This window comes from Schistocerca americana, chromosome 11 (genome assembly GCF_021461395.2).
Source record: "Schistocerca americana isolate TAMUIC-IGC-003095 chromosome 11, iqSchAmer2.1, whole genome shotgun sequence".
NCBI lineage: Eukaryota > Metazoa > Arthropoda > Insecta > Orthoptera > Acrididae > Schistocerca > Schistocerca americana.
The window spans coordinates 81,424,356-81,438,270 of record NC_060129.1 but is presented as its reverse complement, the minus strand read 5'-3'; the positions used below and the strand labels follow the sequence as shown (position 1 = coordinate 81,438,270).

The following is a 13,915-nucleotide window of genomic DNA, read 5'->3' as shown; positions in this document are numbered from 1 at the left end:
TGATGATTTACTTTTGATAGTTCCTACTGGCATAGAAGCTTTGAGGTATGTTATACTACAGGACAATATGTACGTAGTTGTCAGTATCCGCAGTATTTTGATGTATTGATTCATTTCCTTGTTTTATAGCACTCTATAGTGCGATAACGCACTTTCAAAACGTGCTGTGGTTAATATATCGCATGGGTGAGAATTGGTGCATAATATTTTCAGTGCTGACATGTAGACAGTGTAGTGGGAGAAGCGAACTGAAGACTGAATTTTATTGGCAGAAAACGTAGGTGATGAACTAGTCTACTAAAGAGACATCTACAGTATGCTTGCCTGTTCTCTTCTGGAGTATTACTGCACACTGTGGAATTTTTATCAGATACAATTGAGTAGAGACCTAGAAAAAGTTCAGAGAAGGGCAGCTCATTTCATATTCTTATGAGATAAAGAGAGAATATCATGGATATTGTATGCAATGTGAGGGGGGTGGCAATCATTATAACAAGGCCATTTTTCATTTCAGCAAGGTCTTTCCATGAAATTTAAATGAACTTTCTCCTCTAAATGCAGAAATAGTTTTTTGGCACCATCTACATAAGAAAAAATGGTCATTATAATAAAATACGTGAAATCAGAGCTTGCACAGGAAGATGTAAGTGTTCAATTTTCCCACACACTGTCTGAGGGTAATCCCAAAAGTAAGGTCTCCTTTTTTTTTATAAGTACATAGACCTGTTTATTTCTACAATAGTTTACATCAGTTTACAGCGTGAACATTTAGCTATTTTTCCACATAATCACCATTTCTGTCGATGCATTTTTGTAGACGCTGTGGCAGTTTTTGTATGCCCATGCCATACCAACTCGCCACCATGCTGTTCAGAAAGTTACGAACCTCTTCTTTCACCTCGTCGTCAGAGCTGAATCACTTTCTGGTCAAAATGTTCTTGTAACCTAGGGAACAGGCAATAGTCACTGGGTGGCAAGTCAGGACTATTGGGTGGTTGTTGTTTTTGGGGAAGGAGACCAGACAGGGAGGTCATCGGTCTCATCAGATTAGGGAAGGACAGGGAAGGAAGTCGGCCGTGCCCTTTGATAGGAACCATCCCGGCATTTGCCTGGAGCGATTTAGGGAAATCACGGAAAACCTAAATCAGGATGGCTGGACGCGGGATTGAACCGTCGTCGTCCCGAATGCGAGTCCAGTGTCTAACCACTGCACCACCTCGCTCGGTCAGGACTATAGGGTGGGTGGGTGATTATGTTCCACTGAAACTGTTGCAGGAGAGTAACAGTTTGCCGTGCGATGTTTGGACAAGCATTGTCATGGAGAATGTGCACGACCTTGCTCAACATTCCTCTTCTCCAGTTCTGAATTGCCCGTTTGAGATTTTTCACAGTCTCACTTTAATTGTGTTCCCAGCGGTTCAGCTCCGACAACGAGGTAAAAAGAAAAGCTTCATAACCTCCTGAATAGCATGGTGGCAAGCTGGTATGATATGGGCATACAAAAACTGCCACAGCGTCTACAAAAATGCATCGACAGAAATGGTGATTATGTCAAAAAATAGCTAAATGTTCAAGCTGTAAACTGATGTAAAACATTGTAGAAATAAACAGGTATATGTACTTATAAAAAAAATAGGAGACCTTACCTTTGGGATCACCCTCGTAGCTTGAAGGTGGGTCTGATGAACCCTCCATCAGTCACTTAAGTGTGAATTGCAGAGTGGCAGTGTGGATGTAGATTTAATGTAGAGAGCTGCATCAAATACATACCAGAATTAGAATTTCGTAATTGTAAGTCAAAATCAAGAGGTGGATAACCCAAATTCTCTGTAAAATTACATTTGATCCCTGTAAATTTCTAAATTTCCTTTCACGTTGCTCATAAAAATACATTGCAAAATGTGTGTGCTGTAACTGCAGAAATATTAACATTACATTATTGAAAATTTGCCAGTTGTTAGTTTTCATATACTGCATAGTGATGAAAATGTTATTTGATGAACAGTTATTACTTTACAATGATTACACAGTAAAAGTGACATCATGCGGAACTGCAGGGTGCGCACAGCATTAGAGGCGGTTTGTTCTCACAATCAGAAGCTTTTGGCAGCACAGGCTGATTACAGAGCTTTCTACTATATTAGTGAGTTATGTTAGATGACCATACTTGCTTCCCCACAGCTGGTGACAAGTGTGGTGAATATTTGATCTGTTATGTACTGTGTGTAGCTGATTGACCTCTGTCTGAAATCCCTTTCGTTTTCTAGGAAGGAGAACACCGTTCTCCGAGCCAAGGTGCAACACAACCGTGTTTCGGTGATCCCCAATGCTGTCGACATGACAGTTTTTGTGCCAAAGCCAAAGTCGGAGAACAACAGTGCAGATAGGAGTGAGTTATAACTTATTAAAATATTCATTGTGTTGTAGATGCTGTACTCATATTGCCTGAGCATATCAATATACTCGTCACAGGACCACTAATAAGGTTGTGCTCATGCTACACGAATATAGAATGTTGTACTTTTGATCGATACTAAAGTATCTAGTTTATATGCACTTCACTCTTCTGGCCTTCAGCCCTGCAGGAGGAAGATTTATTTTTTTATCCAGGGATTATCTAACAGTGATAAACAAGTTGCATTGTAATACAACTGAAAAATACTTAACACACAGAATAAATAAACTTTTAAGAAATTGGAATAAGTGGTCAGCTGTGGTATTGATGAAGGAACCATTATAGCGTTTGCCTGAAATCGGGATGACTCGACAGAGCAAACTCCATCCACCTGAAAATAGTCATTCTCTTAATGGCTGCAAGGGCTCATATGGTTGATGTCTATTGTACTGTGTTCTTTATTTTCTACGCAGTTGGCATCAGATAGTTATGCTCTTTATTGCTTCAGGAACCTCTGCCCACACATTGATGCTTAACCGATGTTGATGAGATGCGTCGACCATTCTCAGAAGATTGTCTGTAGCCCATGGTTGATTAGACAGATTGATGATACCAGTACTGGTAAAGGTTGCTTCATTGGTAAAGCGGTCTGATGACAGAAATCCTATAATTTCGATAGTGTGGTGTAAAAACAGTGACAAAATGCTTTTCACAGAGAAAAATCTGCTGCTGAATAATCCATGCACTCATTGCAGGTGATACAGCTAGTAGCGGTTGTCGAGTAGGCTACACACAATTGTACTTTGGCTTACACCATGTTGGCAGGGTATTTGCTCGAAGCTTGCACTAGGGTTTGTTTCAATATCCTGTAGAATCCTGTCCTCCAAATCAGGTGTATACACAGTCTGCCGTCTCACTGCACCTGTGTGATTTGATTGGTGTCTGGTGTCTGTTGCAGGTACGGATATAGACTAAAAAGCTAGGTCGCTGATATAAACTTGTGAGATGGCACTAGACTCGGAGGTATGCCAGATAGTCTTGGTGGCGAAAGATTTTCACTACTAGTATTTTGCCATCAAGGGGAGGAGAAGTGCTCGTGTAAAGTTCCTGATCAGCAGTCTCTACGCCAGTAATTCTGTGTTAAATTTCAAACATTTCTCTGCATTGTCTCATCCACGTGACACTGTTGACGACAATCCGTTTTACGGGCGGGGACGTTAAGCTCGACAGCGCCCTCGGTGCAATTACAGATGAATGTGCTGTGTGCCAGTATTGAGTTTCACCCCCTCCCTTTCCTTCATCCTTAAAAATGTCAACACTACGCTGCACAGGCACTCGTCAATCATTCAGATGACACAGTACACACTCGATACTTCGTAACGTGTCAAAGGACAGGCAGTGGCATGCAATCTCAACTAGGACCTCGCCGTAAGTGGCAGTGCATGTTTCTCGAATCTGTTGCTCTTTGCTCATTTCTTTTGAGTACGAGACTATTTTTGAATTTAAAGGACACATTTCAAGCAAAAGCACTAGTGCTCACTGATACGCTACAGCATCCATAGAGGTGCTCACAGTCGGACATCCTGTGTCAAGGTTCTGGTATGCCAGTTTATTGTTAAAGACAAGCTTACTGGAGTCCTGTGCTTGGGTAATAAATGTTAATGCTTCCCGAATATCCTGTGGTTCTAGAAAAGTCTTCAGTCATTAAGTTTTATGCGACACTTAGTTTTAACATGAATTTCTTTCCCCTGTTTTTCTATGATCATTTTTTCTTTAAATTTGGTTTTAAATTAGTTGTGCAGGAACAGTAAGTGTTAAATTCACACAAACAAGGTGACGTAAATATTGTTTGCTGACATTAACTTTTTTTTACAGTAACAATTGTCATTGTGAGCCGACTAGTGTACCGAAAAGGAGTGGACCTCATGGCGCAGATCGTCCCAGAAATCTGTTCCAGGCACTCTGATGTAAGTGCTACTGCTATGATGCCTTCATTATACTCTGCTTTAATTAGTACTTATTTTGTTTGAGTCACGCTGTTTCTGTTTACTCCATCACACTGCAATAATAATGTTAATCTCCATGTAGGCTATCCCAGTATTATCATTTATGGTGTGTTTCTGCAGAACCAACAATTATTCTGTTTAATTTCAAATTGAGGACCCTTTTAACTGTTGGCTTATGACATTCCTTCTGTAGGTTCATAGCATTATAGATGGAGGTGCTTGAAAAATTCTCAATTAAATTTTCTGTTGTTGGAAATCGGGTAGTCCAGCAGCCTAACCTCTTATTTTAATAACTGTCACCTAATGGATAACAGTCGATCCTTTTTAACTGCTGCAGTATTGTTTCAGTTGGATTTTGGCTGCTCAGTGATACTACACAGTACAGGTATTTCAGTAATCAAGACAGTGTTCGTTTACACTAAGTAAGGTAATATATTATCAGCAAACATAATAGGAGGCAGTTGCAACCTTTGTCACGCCCACCTATTCGTGTCTAATCTCAAAGTAGGTCCAATAGATTGAGACAGTGCCACATGCTATTACAATAATGTGCATGTGTGACCCGCACTGTAGTCTACTGGCTGCCACAGTAGATGTGAATACATCTATTGGCACACTTGTTGTTATCAAGTTTTGGTAAAAACACCTTGTCCGCATTCTTATGTTTACTGAGGGTCAACCCGTGGTGATGGGGACACGCTCGGCTGATAATTTCCTGTACATCGCTTTTTTCTATGCCTTAACACTACCAGCTACCTACTGCCAATGATATCACTTGCTCACTTGGCACTTGACGGTTGATTCTTTACCTACCCACAACCTCTGTGAGCTAAGCATGGGTTACCACTGAATAAGGGGGCTGTGAATCCCTGCTGTATCTAATTGGGGCAAAAAGAACTTTGTGGCACAACTTAATTAAAAGGTTGATAGGAGACATCTTGAGGCATCAAGGAATTGTCAGTTTGATTAAGAAAGAAAGTGGGGGGAGGGGGGGGGGGGATAAGAATTGATATGGAAACGGCCAGGAGAGAATAGACTAGCATGGAGAGCTACATCAAATTAGTCTTCTAACTGAAGATCACAACAACGTGATATATTTATTTGGTCCTACATTAATTCTCCCTCTCCACCCTCATTTTATTTATTTAAAGTGTTGTTACATGTAACAATTTGTAGGGATTTGAAATGGGGATAATAACTATGCTCAGCCGTAGATAAAGCTGGGGCAGGCCCCAGTTCATTTGTGGTTACTGAGAAAATGCAGCTAGTCTGTAAAGGAGACTGCTTCAAATCACTTGTGTATCAGATTTTAGTACGTGGATTGTCCAGAAAGTAAAGCACAATTTAACATAACTAAATAAAAATGAGATCAATGCAAAACTTCATTTACAAAGTTACAGTACCTACTCTATTTTTCAATGCTATCACCTTAGCTGCTGAGGCACTTACCGTAATGTGGAACCAATTTTTCTATTCCCATGTTGTACTCCTCTACTTGCAAAGATTTGAGCCCGGATGTCACTACCTGTTGGGGGTATTATTATTTGCAAACAGTTTTCCACCCAAAAAGCCTTTGTTTTCAGGAATAAGTGAAAATCACTTAGTGTAATGAGGATGTCCAAAAATTTCCCACTTAAGTCTTCAAAGGTCTCGCTGTGTTTTTGCCGATGCAGGAGATCACACATTTGTTAAAAATCAAAAACACTTTTGTCGACAACATTCAATAAACCGTGTACAAAGCCAGACCAACAGGTGTTACATGCATTGACCTAAAAAGGATAGTGCTTTGAGAATGGCTAGTTTCTAGCTGAAATCTATTATTTACAAATCAAAATAACGGTCGCTGCGTGCAACAGCCTCTGAATGGAGGGTAACCTGATAGACCATTTCTCTTCACCAGTAACGGTACAGGATAGGATCGATCAGCGTTGTTCAGGAGCAAATTGATGTCAAGTAAGCCGAAATGAACATAGGGCCATGTGCCAATTTTTACGATTTTGGATTAGAGCGTGCAATACCAGTTCACCCAATTTTTTCACCTTTCTCATCGCACGCAAATGTTGCACGATGGTCAAATGTAAAAAGTCTTCATGAAATCCGTAAGGTCTTTCAGAACTTGAAGAGTCGTAATGTCAAAACGATCCTCCTCCTAAATGAGAAAACCATTTTTGCCATGAGGATTGGTAAATAAACCCACAACAACTGGAATATCAACTTGGAAAATAAGAATGCTACAAACTTATGCACCAACCTAATAAGAAAAATCAGATTTAGGTGTTCATTGTTGCCATTTTTGAGAGTGGTGTGGATGGGAAATATTCTGAAAGTGCTTCTGAAAACCCCAAACACTTCAAGTGTGATTTGTGGAGTAGTCGTGTAGTTGTATAAAAAGGTAGCGTCAGCTCACTGTTACAGTGCAGTTCGGTATCGGATCTGTTCTCACATTTTGCCGTGTAACACACATTACAGACCTAATCGCTCTATTTCTTTTCTGCTCATTTCCACCACTACTTTCAGTCACCGTCACACGTAGAGGTAAAACCGATCGCGTTGTCCGAGGTCAATGGCAGTAACGATACCTGTACGGTAACGGCGGCAATTTCGCTTCCGGTCGACAGGTGGACTTCCTGGTGGTAGGCGACGGGCCGAAGCGGTGGCTGGTGGAGGAGACGCGGGAGCGGCACTCGCTGCAGGAGCGCGTGACGCTGGTGGGCAGCCTGCCCCACGACCGCGTGCGCGACGCGCTGGTGGAGGGCCAGATCTTCCTAAACACGAGCCTCACCGAAGCCTACTGCATGGCCATCGTGGAGGCTGCCGCCTGCGGGTAAGTGGCTGTGCCGATCTCAAAAGTGAAAGGTGGGAGTAAGAGGAAGGGAAGTGACAAACTGAGTCAAAAGTGTAACTAAGAGCTCGGATGACAGTAGAAAAGGGCCAAAGGGTTGGAGGTCAGACAGGAAAGGGGATTTCTCCCACTGATTGATTTTTCTCCCATTGTTGGGCTTTGTTTGTATACTTAATTACTTTCTCTACAGTTGACTTTGCAGTTCCTATTTCTGTCGGAGGTTGTTGCCTTGACATTCTGCAGTCAATAGGGTTCATGTCTGGAGAACATGCTGGCCACTCTAGTCGAGCGATGTCATTATCCTGAAGGAAGTCATTCACAAGATGTGCATGATGGGGTCGCGAATTGTTGTCTGAGAAGAGGAATTCCCTGCCGATATGGTTGCACTATCAGTTGGAGGATGGCATTCACGTATCGTACGGCCGGTACGGTGCCTTCCATAACCACCAGCGGTGTACGTCGGCCCCGCGTAATGCCACCCCAAAACAGCAGGGAACCTCCACCTTGCTGAACTCACTGGACAGTGTGTCTAAGGTGTTCAACCTGACCAGGTCTCAGTCTCCGACGATTGTCTGGTTTAAGGCATATGCAACACTCATTGCTGAAGAGAACATGATGCCAATCCTGAGTGGTCCATTCAGCATGTTGTTGGGCCCATCAGTACCGCGCTGCATGGTGTCGTGGTTGCAAAGATGAACCTCGCCATAGACGTCGGGAGTGAAGTTGCGCATCGTGCAGCCTATTGTGCACAGTTTGAGTTGTAAGACGACGTCCTGTGGCTGCACGAAAAGCATTATTCAACTTGGTGTTGTTGCTGTCAGGGTTCCTCTGAGACATAAACCGTAAATAGCGGTCATTCACTGGGTGGCCTGAGCGTGGCATGTCATCGACAGCTCCCGTCTCTCTGTATCTCGTCCGTGTCCGAACAACATTGCTTTGGTTTACTCAGAGACTGGGCACTTCCCTTGTTGAGCCCTTCCTGGCACAAAGTAACAATGCAGATGCGATCTAACCGCAGTATTGACCGTCTAGGTACGGTTGAACTACAGACAACACGAGCTGTGTACCTCCTTGTTGGTCGAATGACTGGAACTGATCGGCTGTTGATGCCCTCCGTCTACTAGGCACTTCTCGTGCACGGTTGTTTACATCTTTGGGTGGCTTTAGTGACATCTCTGATCAGTCAAAGCGACTGTCTGTGTGATAAAATATCCACAGTCGACGTCTATCTTCCCGAGTTCTGGGAACCGGGGTGATGGAAAACTTTTTTTGATGTGTGTATTACGGACAGCAAAACCCAGATGGTCATGGCTGTTGGGGGAATTGTGGTAAAGCCGCCCATGAGGGAGTTGGTTGCTCCTCTCCTCCCAAGTGTGTCAACTGCTCTGGGGATCACCCTGTGTGGAGTAGGGAATGCAGAGTTTTCCTTGAGGAACGGAAGATCCAGGAACTAAAAACTACAAAACGCATCCCGTATGGTGAGGCGAAGAAAATCTAAAAGTCCATGCAGCCGCCCACGTTCACTGCTTCCTTTTCTTCCGTTCTCAAACAACCAATCTTGAAAACCGATGCCGCTACACAAACGGAGGTTGCTACTGTCAGCACTAGCACCTGCGCTTGTCAATGTACGTGTGCTGCTGCCGTTCCAGGGAAGCCTACTGCTCCCCCCCGGCCTTCTGACCAGGCCGTGGTAGCTGACATCATGGAACTTCCTGCCCCTTCCCGGGTCCAGTCTTGTGCACTGCCCAGCGCTGCTACACCCCCTACTGCTTCTGAGGTTTTGGCTCCAATGCCACCTCTGGCCAGAACATCGAAGCCAAAGACAAAGGTGAAGACTCGCCCACTAAAGGAGACTGCAGTTATACAGTCTCCTGATGTGGATGTCATTCTCCCTGACGTCTCTCTCGACTCCTCTTCTGAGGCGATGGAGGTTGATGTCAGACTGGGGCAATCATCTCGCCCCAAAACTGAGCCTCCACCTGTTGTGGGCTCTCCTCCCCAACAGAAAGTGAGAATGAAGGTACTACCACCCTGATAGATGGCTCCCATTATACAGTGGAACATGAATTGATTCCGGGCACATGTGGAGGAACTGAACCTCCTAGCACGGCAACGCCCCCTGTGCTTGTGTTTACAGGAAACACATTTAAAACCATCTGATGCTCCTGTACTAAGGGGCTATACGTCATATCGCAATGATGACCTGACTGGAGAAGGGGCCAAAGGCGGAGTCGCTGTGTTTGTCAATAATGACCACCACTCCTCTGCTCTCCCCCTGGATACTGACCTGCAAGCAGTTGCAGTTGAAATTCATTCACCTCAGAGGCTTACCGTTTGCTCCCTTTATTTACCCCTCTGGATGCAATGACCTTAGACGCTCTCACAGATCTTATCGACCAACTCCCTCGCCCATTTCTCCTCCTGGGAGACTTTAATGCCCATCATGTCCTGTGGGGCTCCACTTCTCTTTGCGCTCGAGGTCGAATTTTGGAGAGCCTCCTAACATCTCAAGTGTTGTGCATCCTCAACACAGGTACTCAGACTCATTTCTCTACTGCTACAGGGTCAGTCTCAGCCATTGACCTATCTTTCTGCTCTCCAACCCTCACAGACTCTGTTCACTGGGAGATCATTGACGACCTTCATTCCAGCAATCACTTCCCTATCCGCGTTCATCTCCTGGATGGTGTATCGCTGGAGCAGCGGCCACCATCGTGGATGATTGGCAGGGCTAACTGGCCACTGTTCACTCGGTCGGGTGTCTTTCACCGCCACAATAACGTACAGGAATGGGTGGATCACATCACGCTTGTGGTCCATCATGCTGCTGACCTGTCCATACCACAGTCTTCTGGCACTCTTAAGCAGCGCCTTGTGCCTTGGTGGACAGAAGAGTGCCGTTCAGCCATCCGGGACAGGCGTGCTGCTCTTCGCCGATTTAAATGCCGCCTAACAGCGGTCAACCTTACCGCCTTTCGAATCGCGAGAGCCAGGGCATGCCGAGTCATTAAAGAGAGCAAGAAAAGGTCATGGCAGGAGTTCCTGGACTCCATCAGCCGTTCCACTTGTTCCACAAGAGTATGGGAAGCCATCCGGAGGATTTCCGGTAAACATAGCCGTTTACCAATAGATGCTGTCCTGAACCAGGGATGCCTCCAAACAACACCCAGAGCCATTGCTCAGACGCTGGCAGAGCATTTTGCACAAAGTACTGCCACTGCAAATCAGGATACAGCGTTTTGTCGCTACCGTGCGACTGTCGAAAGACCGACCTTGGACTTTCGGTCGAACATTTCTGAGGCCTACAACACCCCTTTCTCCATGTGGGAACTTGAATCGGCACTTACTGAGGCTTCACACTGCACCAGGTTACGACCGCATCCGGTACTCCATGCTTGGACATCTGCCAGTGGCGTCAAAGGAAATCCTCCTCGAATGGTTTTAATCTCATATGGCAGACAGGAGTGTTCCCCACCTCGTGGAGGGAGGCAATTCTCATCCCTCTCCTCAAACCAGGAAAGGACCGCACATGTCCCGGTAGTTATCGTAGTATCGCCTTGACAAGCTGTGTCTGAAAGACCCTGGAACGGATGGTTAACCGGCGTCTGGTCTGGCTGTTAGAGACCAGACAGCTCCTTAGCCGCTTTCAGTGTGGATTCCGAAAATTTCGGTCCACGGTCGACAACCTGACCCTCCTAGAGGCTTTTCTCCGTCAGCATCACTGTATCGGTATCTTCTTTGATATCAGTAAGGCATATGATACTACTTGGAGACACTGTATTCTTGCACAAATGCCTCCCGATTTTCATTCGGTCTTTCCTGTCTCGGCGGTTTTTTCGGACCCGCGTTGGTAACACACTGTCTGATCGCTTTGAGCAAGAGAATGGTGTCCCCCAGGGCAGTGTTTTAAGCGTTACCCTCTTTGCCATAGCCATCAATAGTATAACGTCTACAGTGAGGAGTCCAGTACAGTGCTCCTTATTTGTGGACGACTTTGCTGTTTTCTGTTCCTCCTCCAGTGTTGCAACCGTGAGCCGTCAGTTGCAGCTAACAGTGCTGCGGTTAGAGGAGTGGGCTGCAAAGACGGGTTTTCGGTTTTCTGCCGAAAAGTGTGTTTGTGTTCTTTTTAATCGTTTTCGTCATCTTTTTACTTTGCGTGCCTTGCATATGAGGGATACTGTCCTACATTTTAGAGAAACGGTGCGGTTTCTGGGCCTAATTTTTGACTCTAGGTTGTCATGGCTGCCACACCTACGTGACTTGAAAGCCAGAACGCTGAAGGCACTGAACATCCTCAAGTGCCTCAGCCACAGGTCTTGGGGTGCGGGCAGGGCGCGTCTCCTACAGTTTTATGGAGCTTTTGTGTGTTCACGGCTGGACTATGGGTGCACAGTATATGGGTCAGCGCGGCCGTCTTACTTGCGGATCCTTGACGCTGTCCCCCATGCTGGGATCCGACTGGCCACGGGTGCTTATCGGACCAGTTCTGTACCCAGCCTCTGTGCTGAGTCTGGCGAACCGCCACTTACCATCCGCCGACAGCTCCTACTGGTGCGCCAGGCTTGTAAGTTTCTTGCAGCTCCCAGATCGCCTGCTCACCATCTTGTTGCCCATCCACCTCTGGACCGCCTTTTTTCCCGCCGTCCCCGGGCTACGTTGCCGTTTGGGATCCGTGTGCAACGTGTACTAGAGTCCCTCGGTGTGGAGTCTGTACAACCCCAAATCCAAGGTTTTAACCGCCTGCCACCCTGGTTACTGAAGAGGCCCGGAGTGATTTTAGATTTATTGCAGTACAAGAGAGATTGCACTCCTGCCACCGTTTTTAATGCAGCATTTTCTGCCATTTTATCTGAGCACCATGACTATGTAGCTGTTTTTACGGATGGGTCGAAACAAGGGGATTCTGTTGGTTGCTCAGTTGTTTTTCCATATTGTGTCCTCAAGGTCCGACTGCCTCAGACTTTTACTGTCTTTGATGCAGAATTGTTTGCGATCTTGCGGGCACTGGAGCACATGAGACATTCTTCCTCTCCTAAATTTCTTGTCTGTTCCGATTCACTCAGTGCCCTTCACTCATTGCAACGTTTGTATCCGGCAGACAAAATTGTCCAGACCATCCAGGATGCCCTCCTCCGACTACAGCGACTGGGGAAGGTTGTAGCTTTCTGCTGGGTTCCGGGGCATGTCGGCATTGCTGGGAATGAAAGGGCAGATCTCGCAGCGAAGGAGGCGTGTCTCGCCCCACAAGTATCTCAGTGTGCTATCCCCTTGCACGCACTCACCTCGCTGTTGAGCTCACAGGCCATGCGTCGGTGGGAGGATGAGTGGCTGGAAGTGACTGACAGTAAGCTCCGTATAGTCGAGCCCACAACGCGTGTGTGGTGTGCTTCCTTTCAGCCCCATCGATGGGACGAGGTTCTCCTCACTCGGCTACGAATAGGCCACAGCCCTATGACGCACGGCTTCCTGCTCCGGCGAGAGGACCCTCCAATGTGTGGTGCTTGTGGTGTCCAGGTCACTGTGTGCCACGTTTTATTGGATTGTGTTTTATTTTCTGACTAGCGGGTCGCGGCTGACTTGCCAGCGGACCTGCCGTCTCTTTTAGGCAACACTCGGACGAATGTGGTTAAAGTTTTAAAGTTCTGTGCCCTGTCAAATGTTTTTACGAAGATTTTAGGGAGAGGATTTTAATTTGATCACTGTGTGACAAGCTCGCCCATATTTTATGTAAGTGGCCAGCCAATAACAATTTCCTGTGACATTCTTGTTGCTATGTTTCCCCTTTCCTTAGGTTTTACTTTCTTATGTAGCATTTTCCTTCTTTTCCTGCTTTGTTTGAGTGTGTGCTTTAGTTTTCTTAGGTCTGTCCACATTCGTTCCTTTTAATGTGTGTCAGGGCGCTGATGACCTCGATGTTGAGCGCCCATAAGCCCCAACACACCACCACCACCACCACCACCACCAGATGGTCATGTGGTCTTCATTTGAAAATAATTAGAATTGAAGCTAAAATACTAACTCAGTGGTGCAACACTTCCGTAATTATTTTGTCTCTCTCTCTCTGTTCTGCAAAAACTACTGTTCTTACTCCAGTTTGAGAAGACGTGTAACATTTAATTTATAAGCTTTTGGCCTTATTTTTTTCAGGTTGCTGGTTGTCAGCACCAGAGTGGGAGGAATACCAGAGGTACTCCCACCTGATCTGATCTACCTCACAGAACCCACTGTGCCAGGTGAATATCACAACTGCTAATTTTTCTCCCTTGTAGCATTTCTAAAAGCTCTAACAAGTAATGGTCCATCGTCTGTCAATATTATAATATTTGTGTGATTATGTTTTTCATTTTTCAAAGAAAATATGCACATGCCTCAGCAAATACTGAACCCTGTTGGTGCTACATTATTATTTGTGACGCAGCTTTATAGTAAACACTGATACTTGCAGTGTAGCTAACAGAACTTTGAATCCCTGACTCTAGATATTGACATAATTTCTAGAAAGTCTGACTAATGGGGTATGTCTTTAAAATAAAATTAAAGTCGTAGGGATTCTAACTTTCTTGCTTTATTGAGAAGATTCTCAAAAAAGCTTCTAGAAGTTGTACATTTACATACTTTACGCAATATTCTTATTATGCGCATATACGGAACAAACTCCCTTAAGTTTGGATG

At 45.2% G+C, this 13,915-nt stretch overlaps 1 protein-coding gene across 1 annotated transcript in view; it reads left to right on the top strand.

Annotated features, from left to right (window-relative positions):
* LOC124553620 (phosphatidylinositol N-acetylglucosaminyltransferase subunit A) overlaps window positions 1-13,915 on the top strand; it is a 139,885-nt gene that overhangs the window by 109,608 nt on the left and 16,362 nt on the right. The window contains exons 5-8 of the mRNA XM_047127475.1: window positions 2,268-2,389; window positions 4,271-4,362; window positions 7,020-7,225; window positions 13,391-13,476. Coding sequence (XP_046983431.1) covers window positions 2,268-2,389; window positions 4,271-4,362; window positions 7,020-7,225; window positions 13,391-13,476 — 506 coding nt within the window. The remainder of the gene's footprint in view (window positions 1-2,267; window positions 2,390-4,270; window positions 4,363-7,019; window positions 7,226-13,390; window positions 13,477-13,915) is intronic.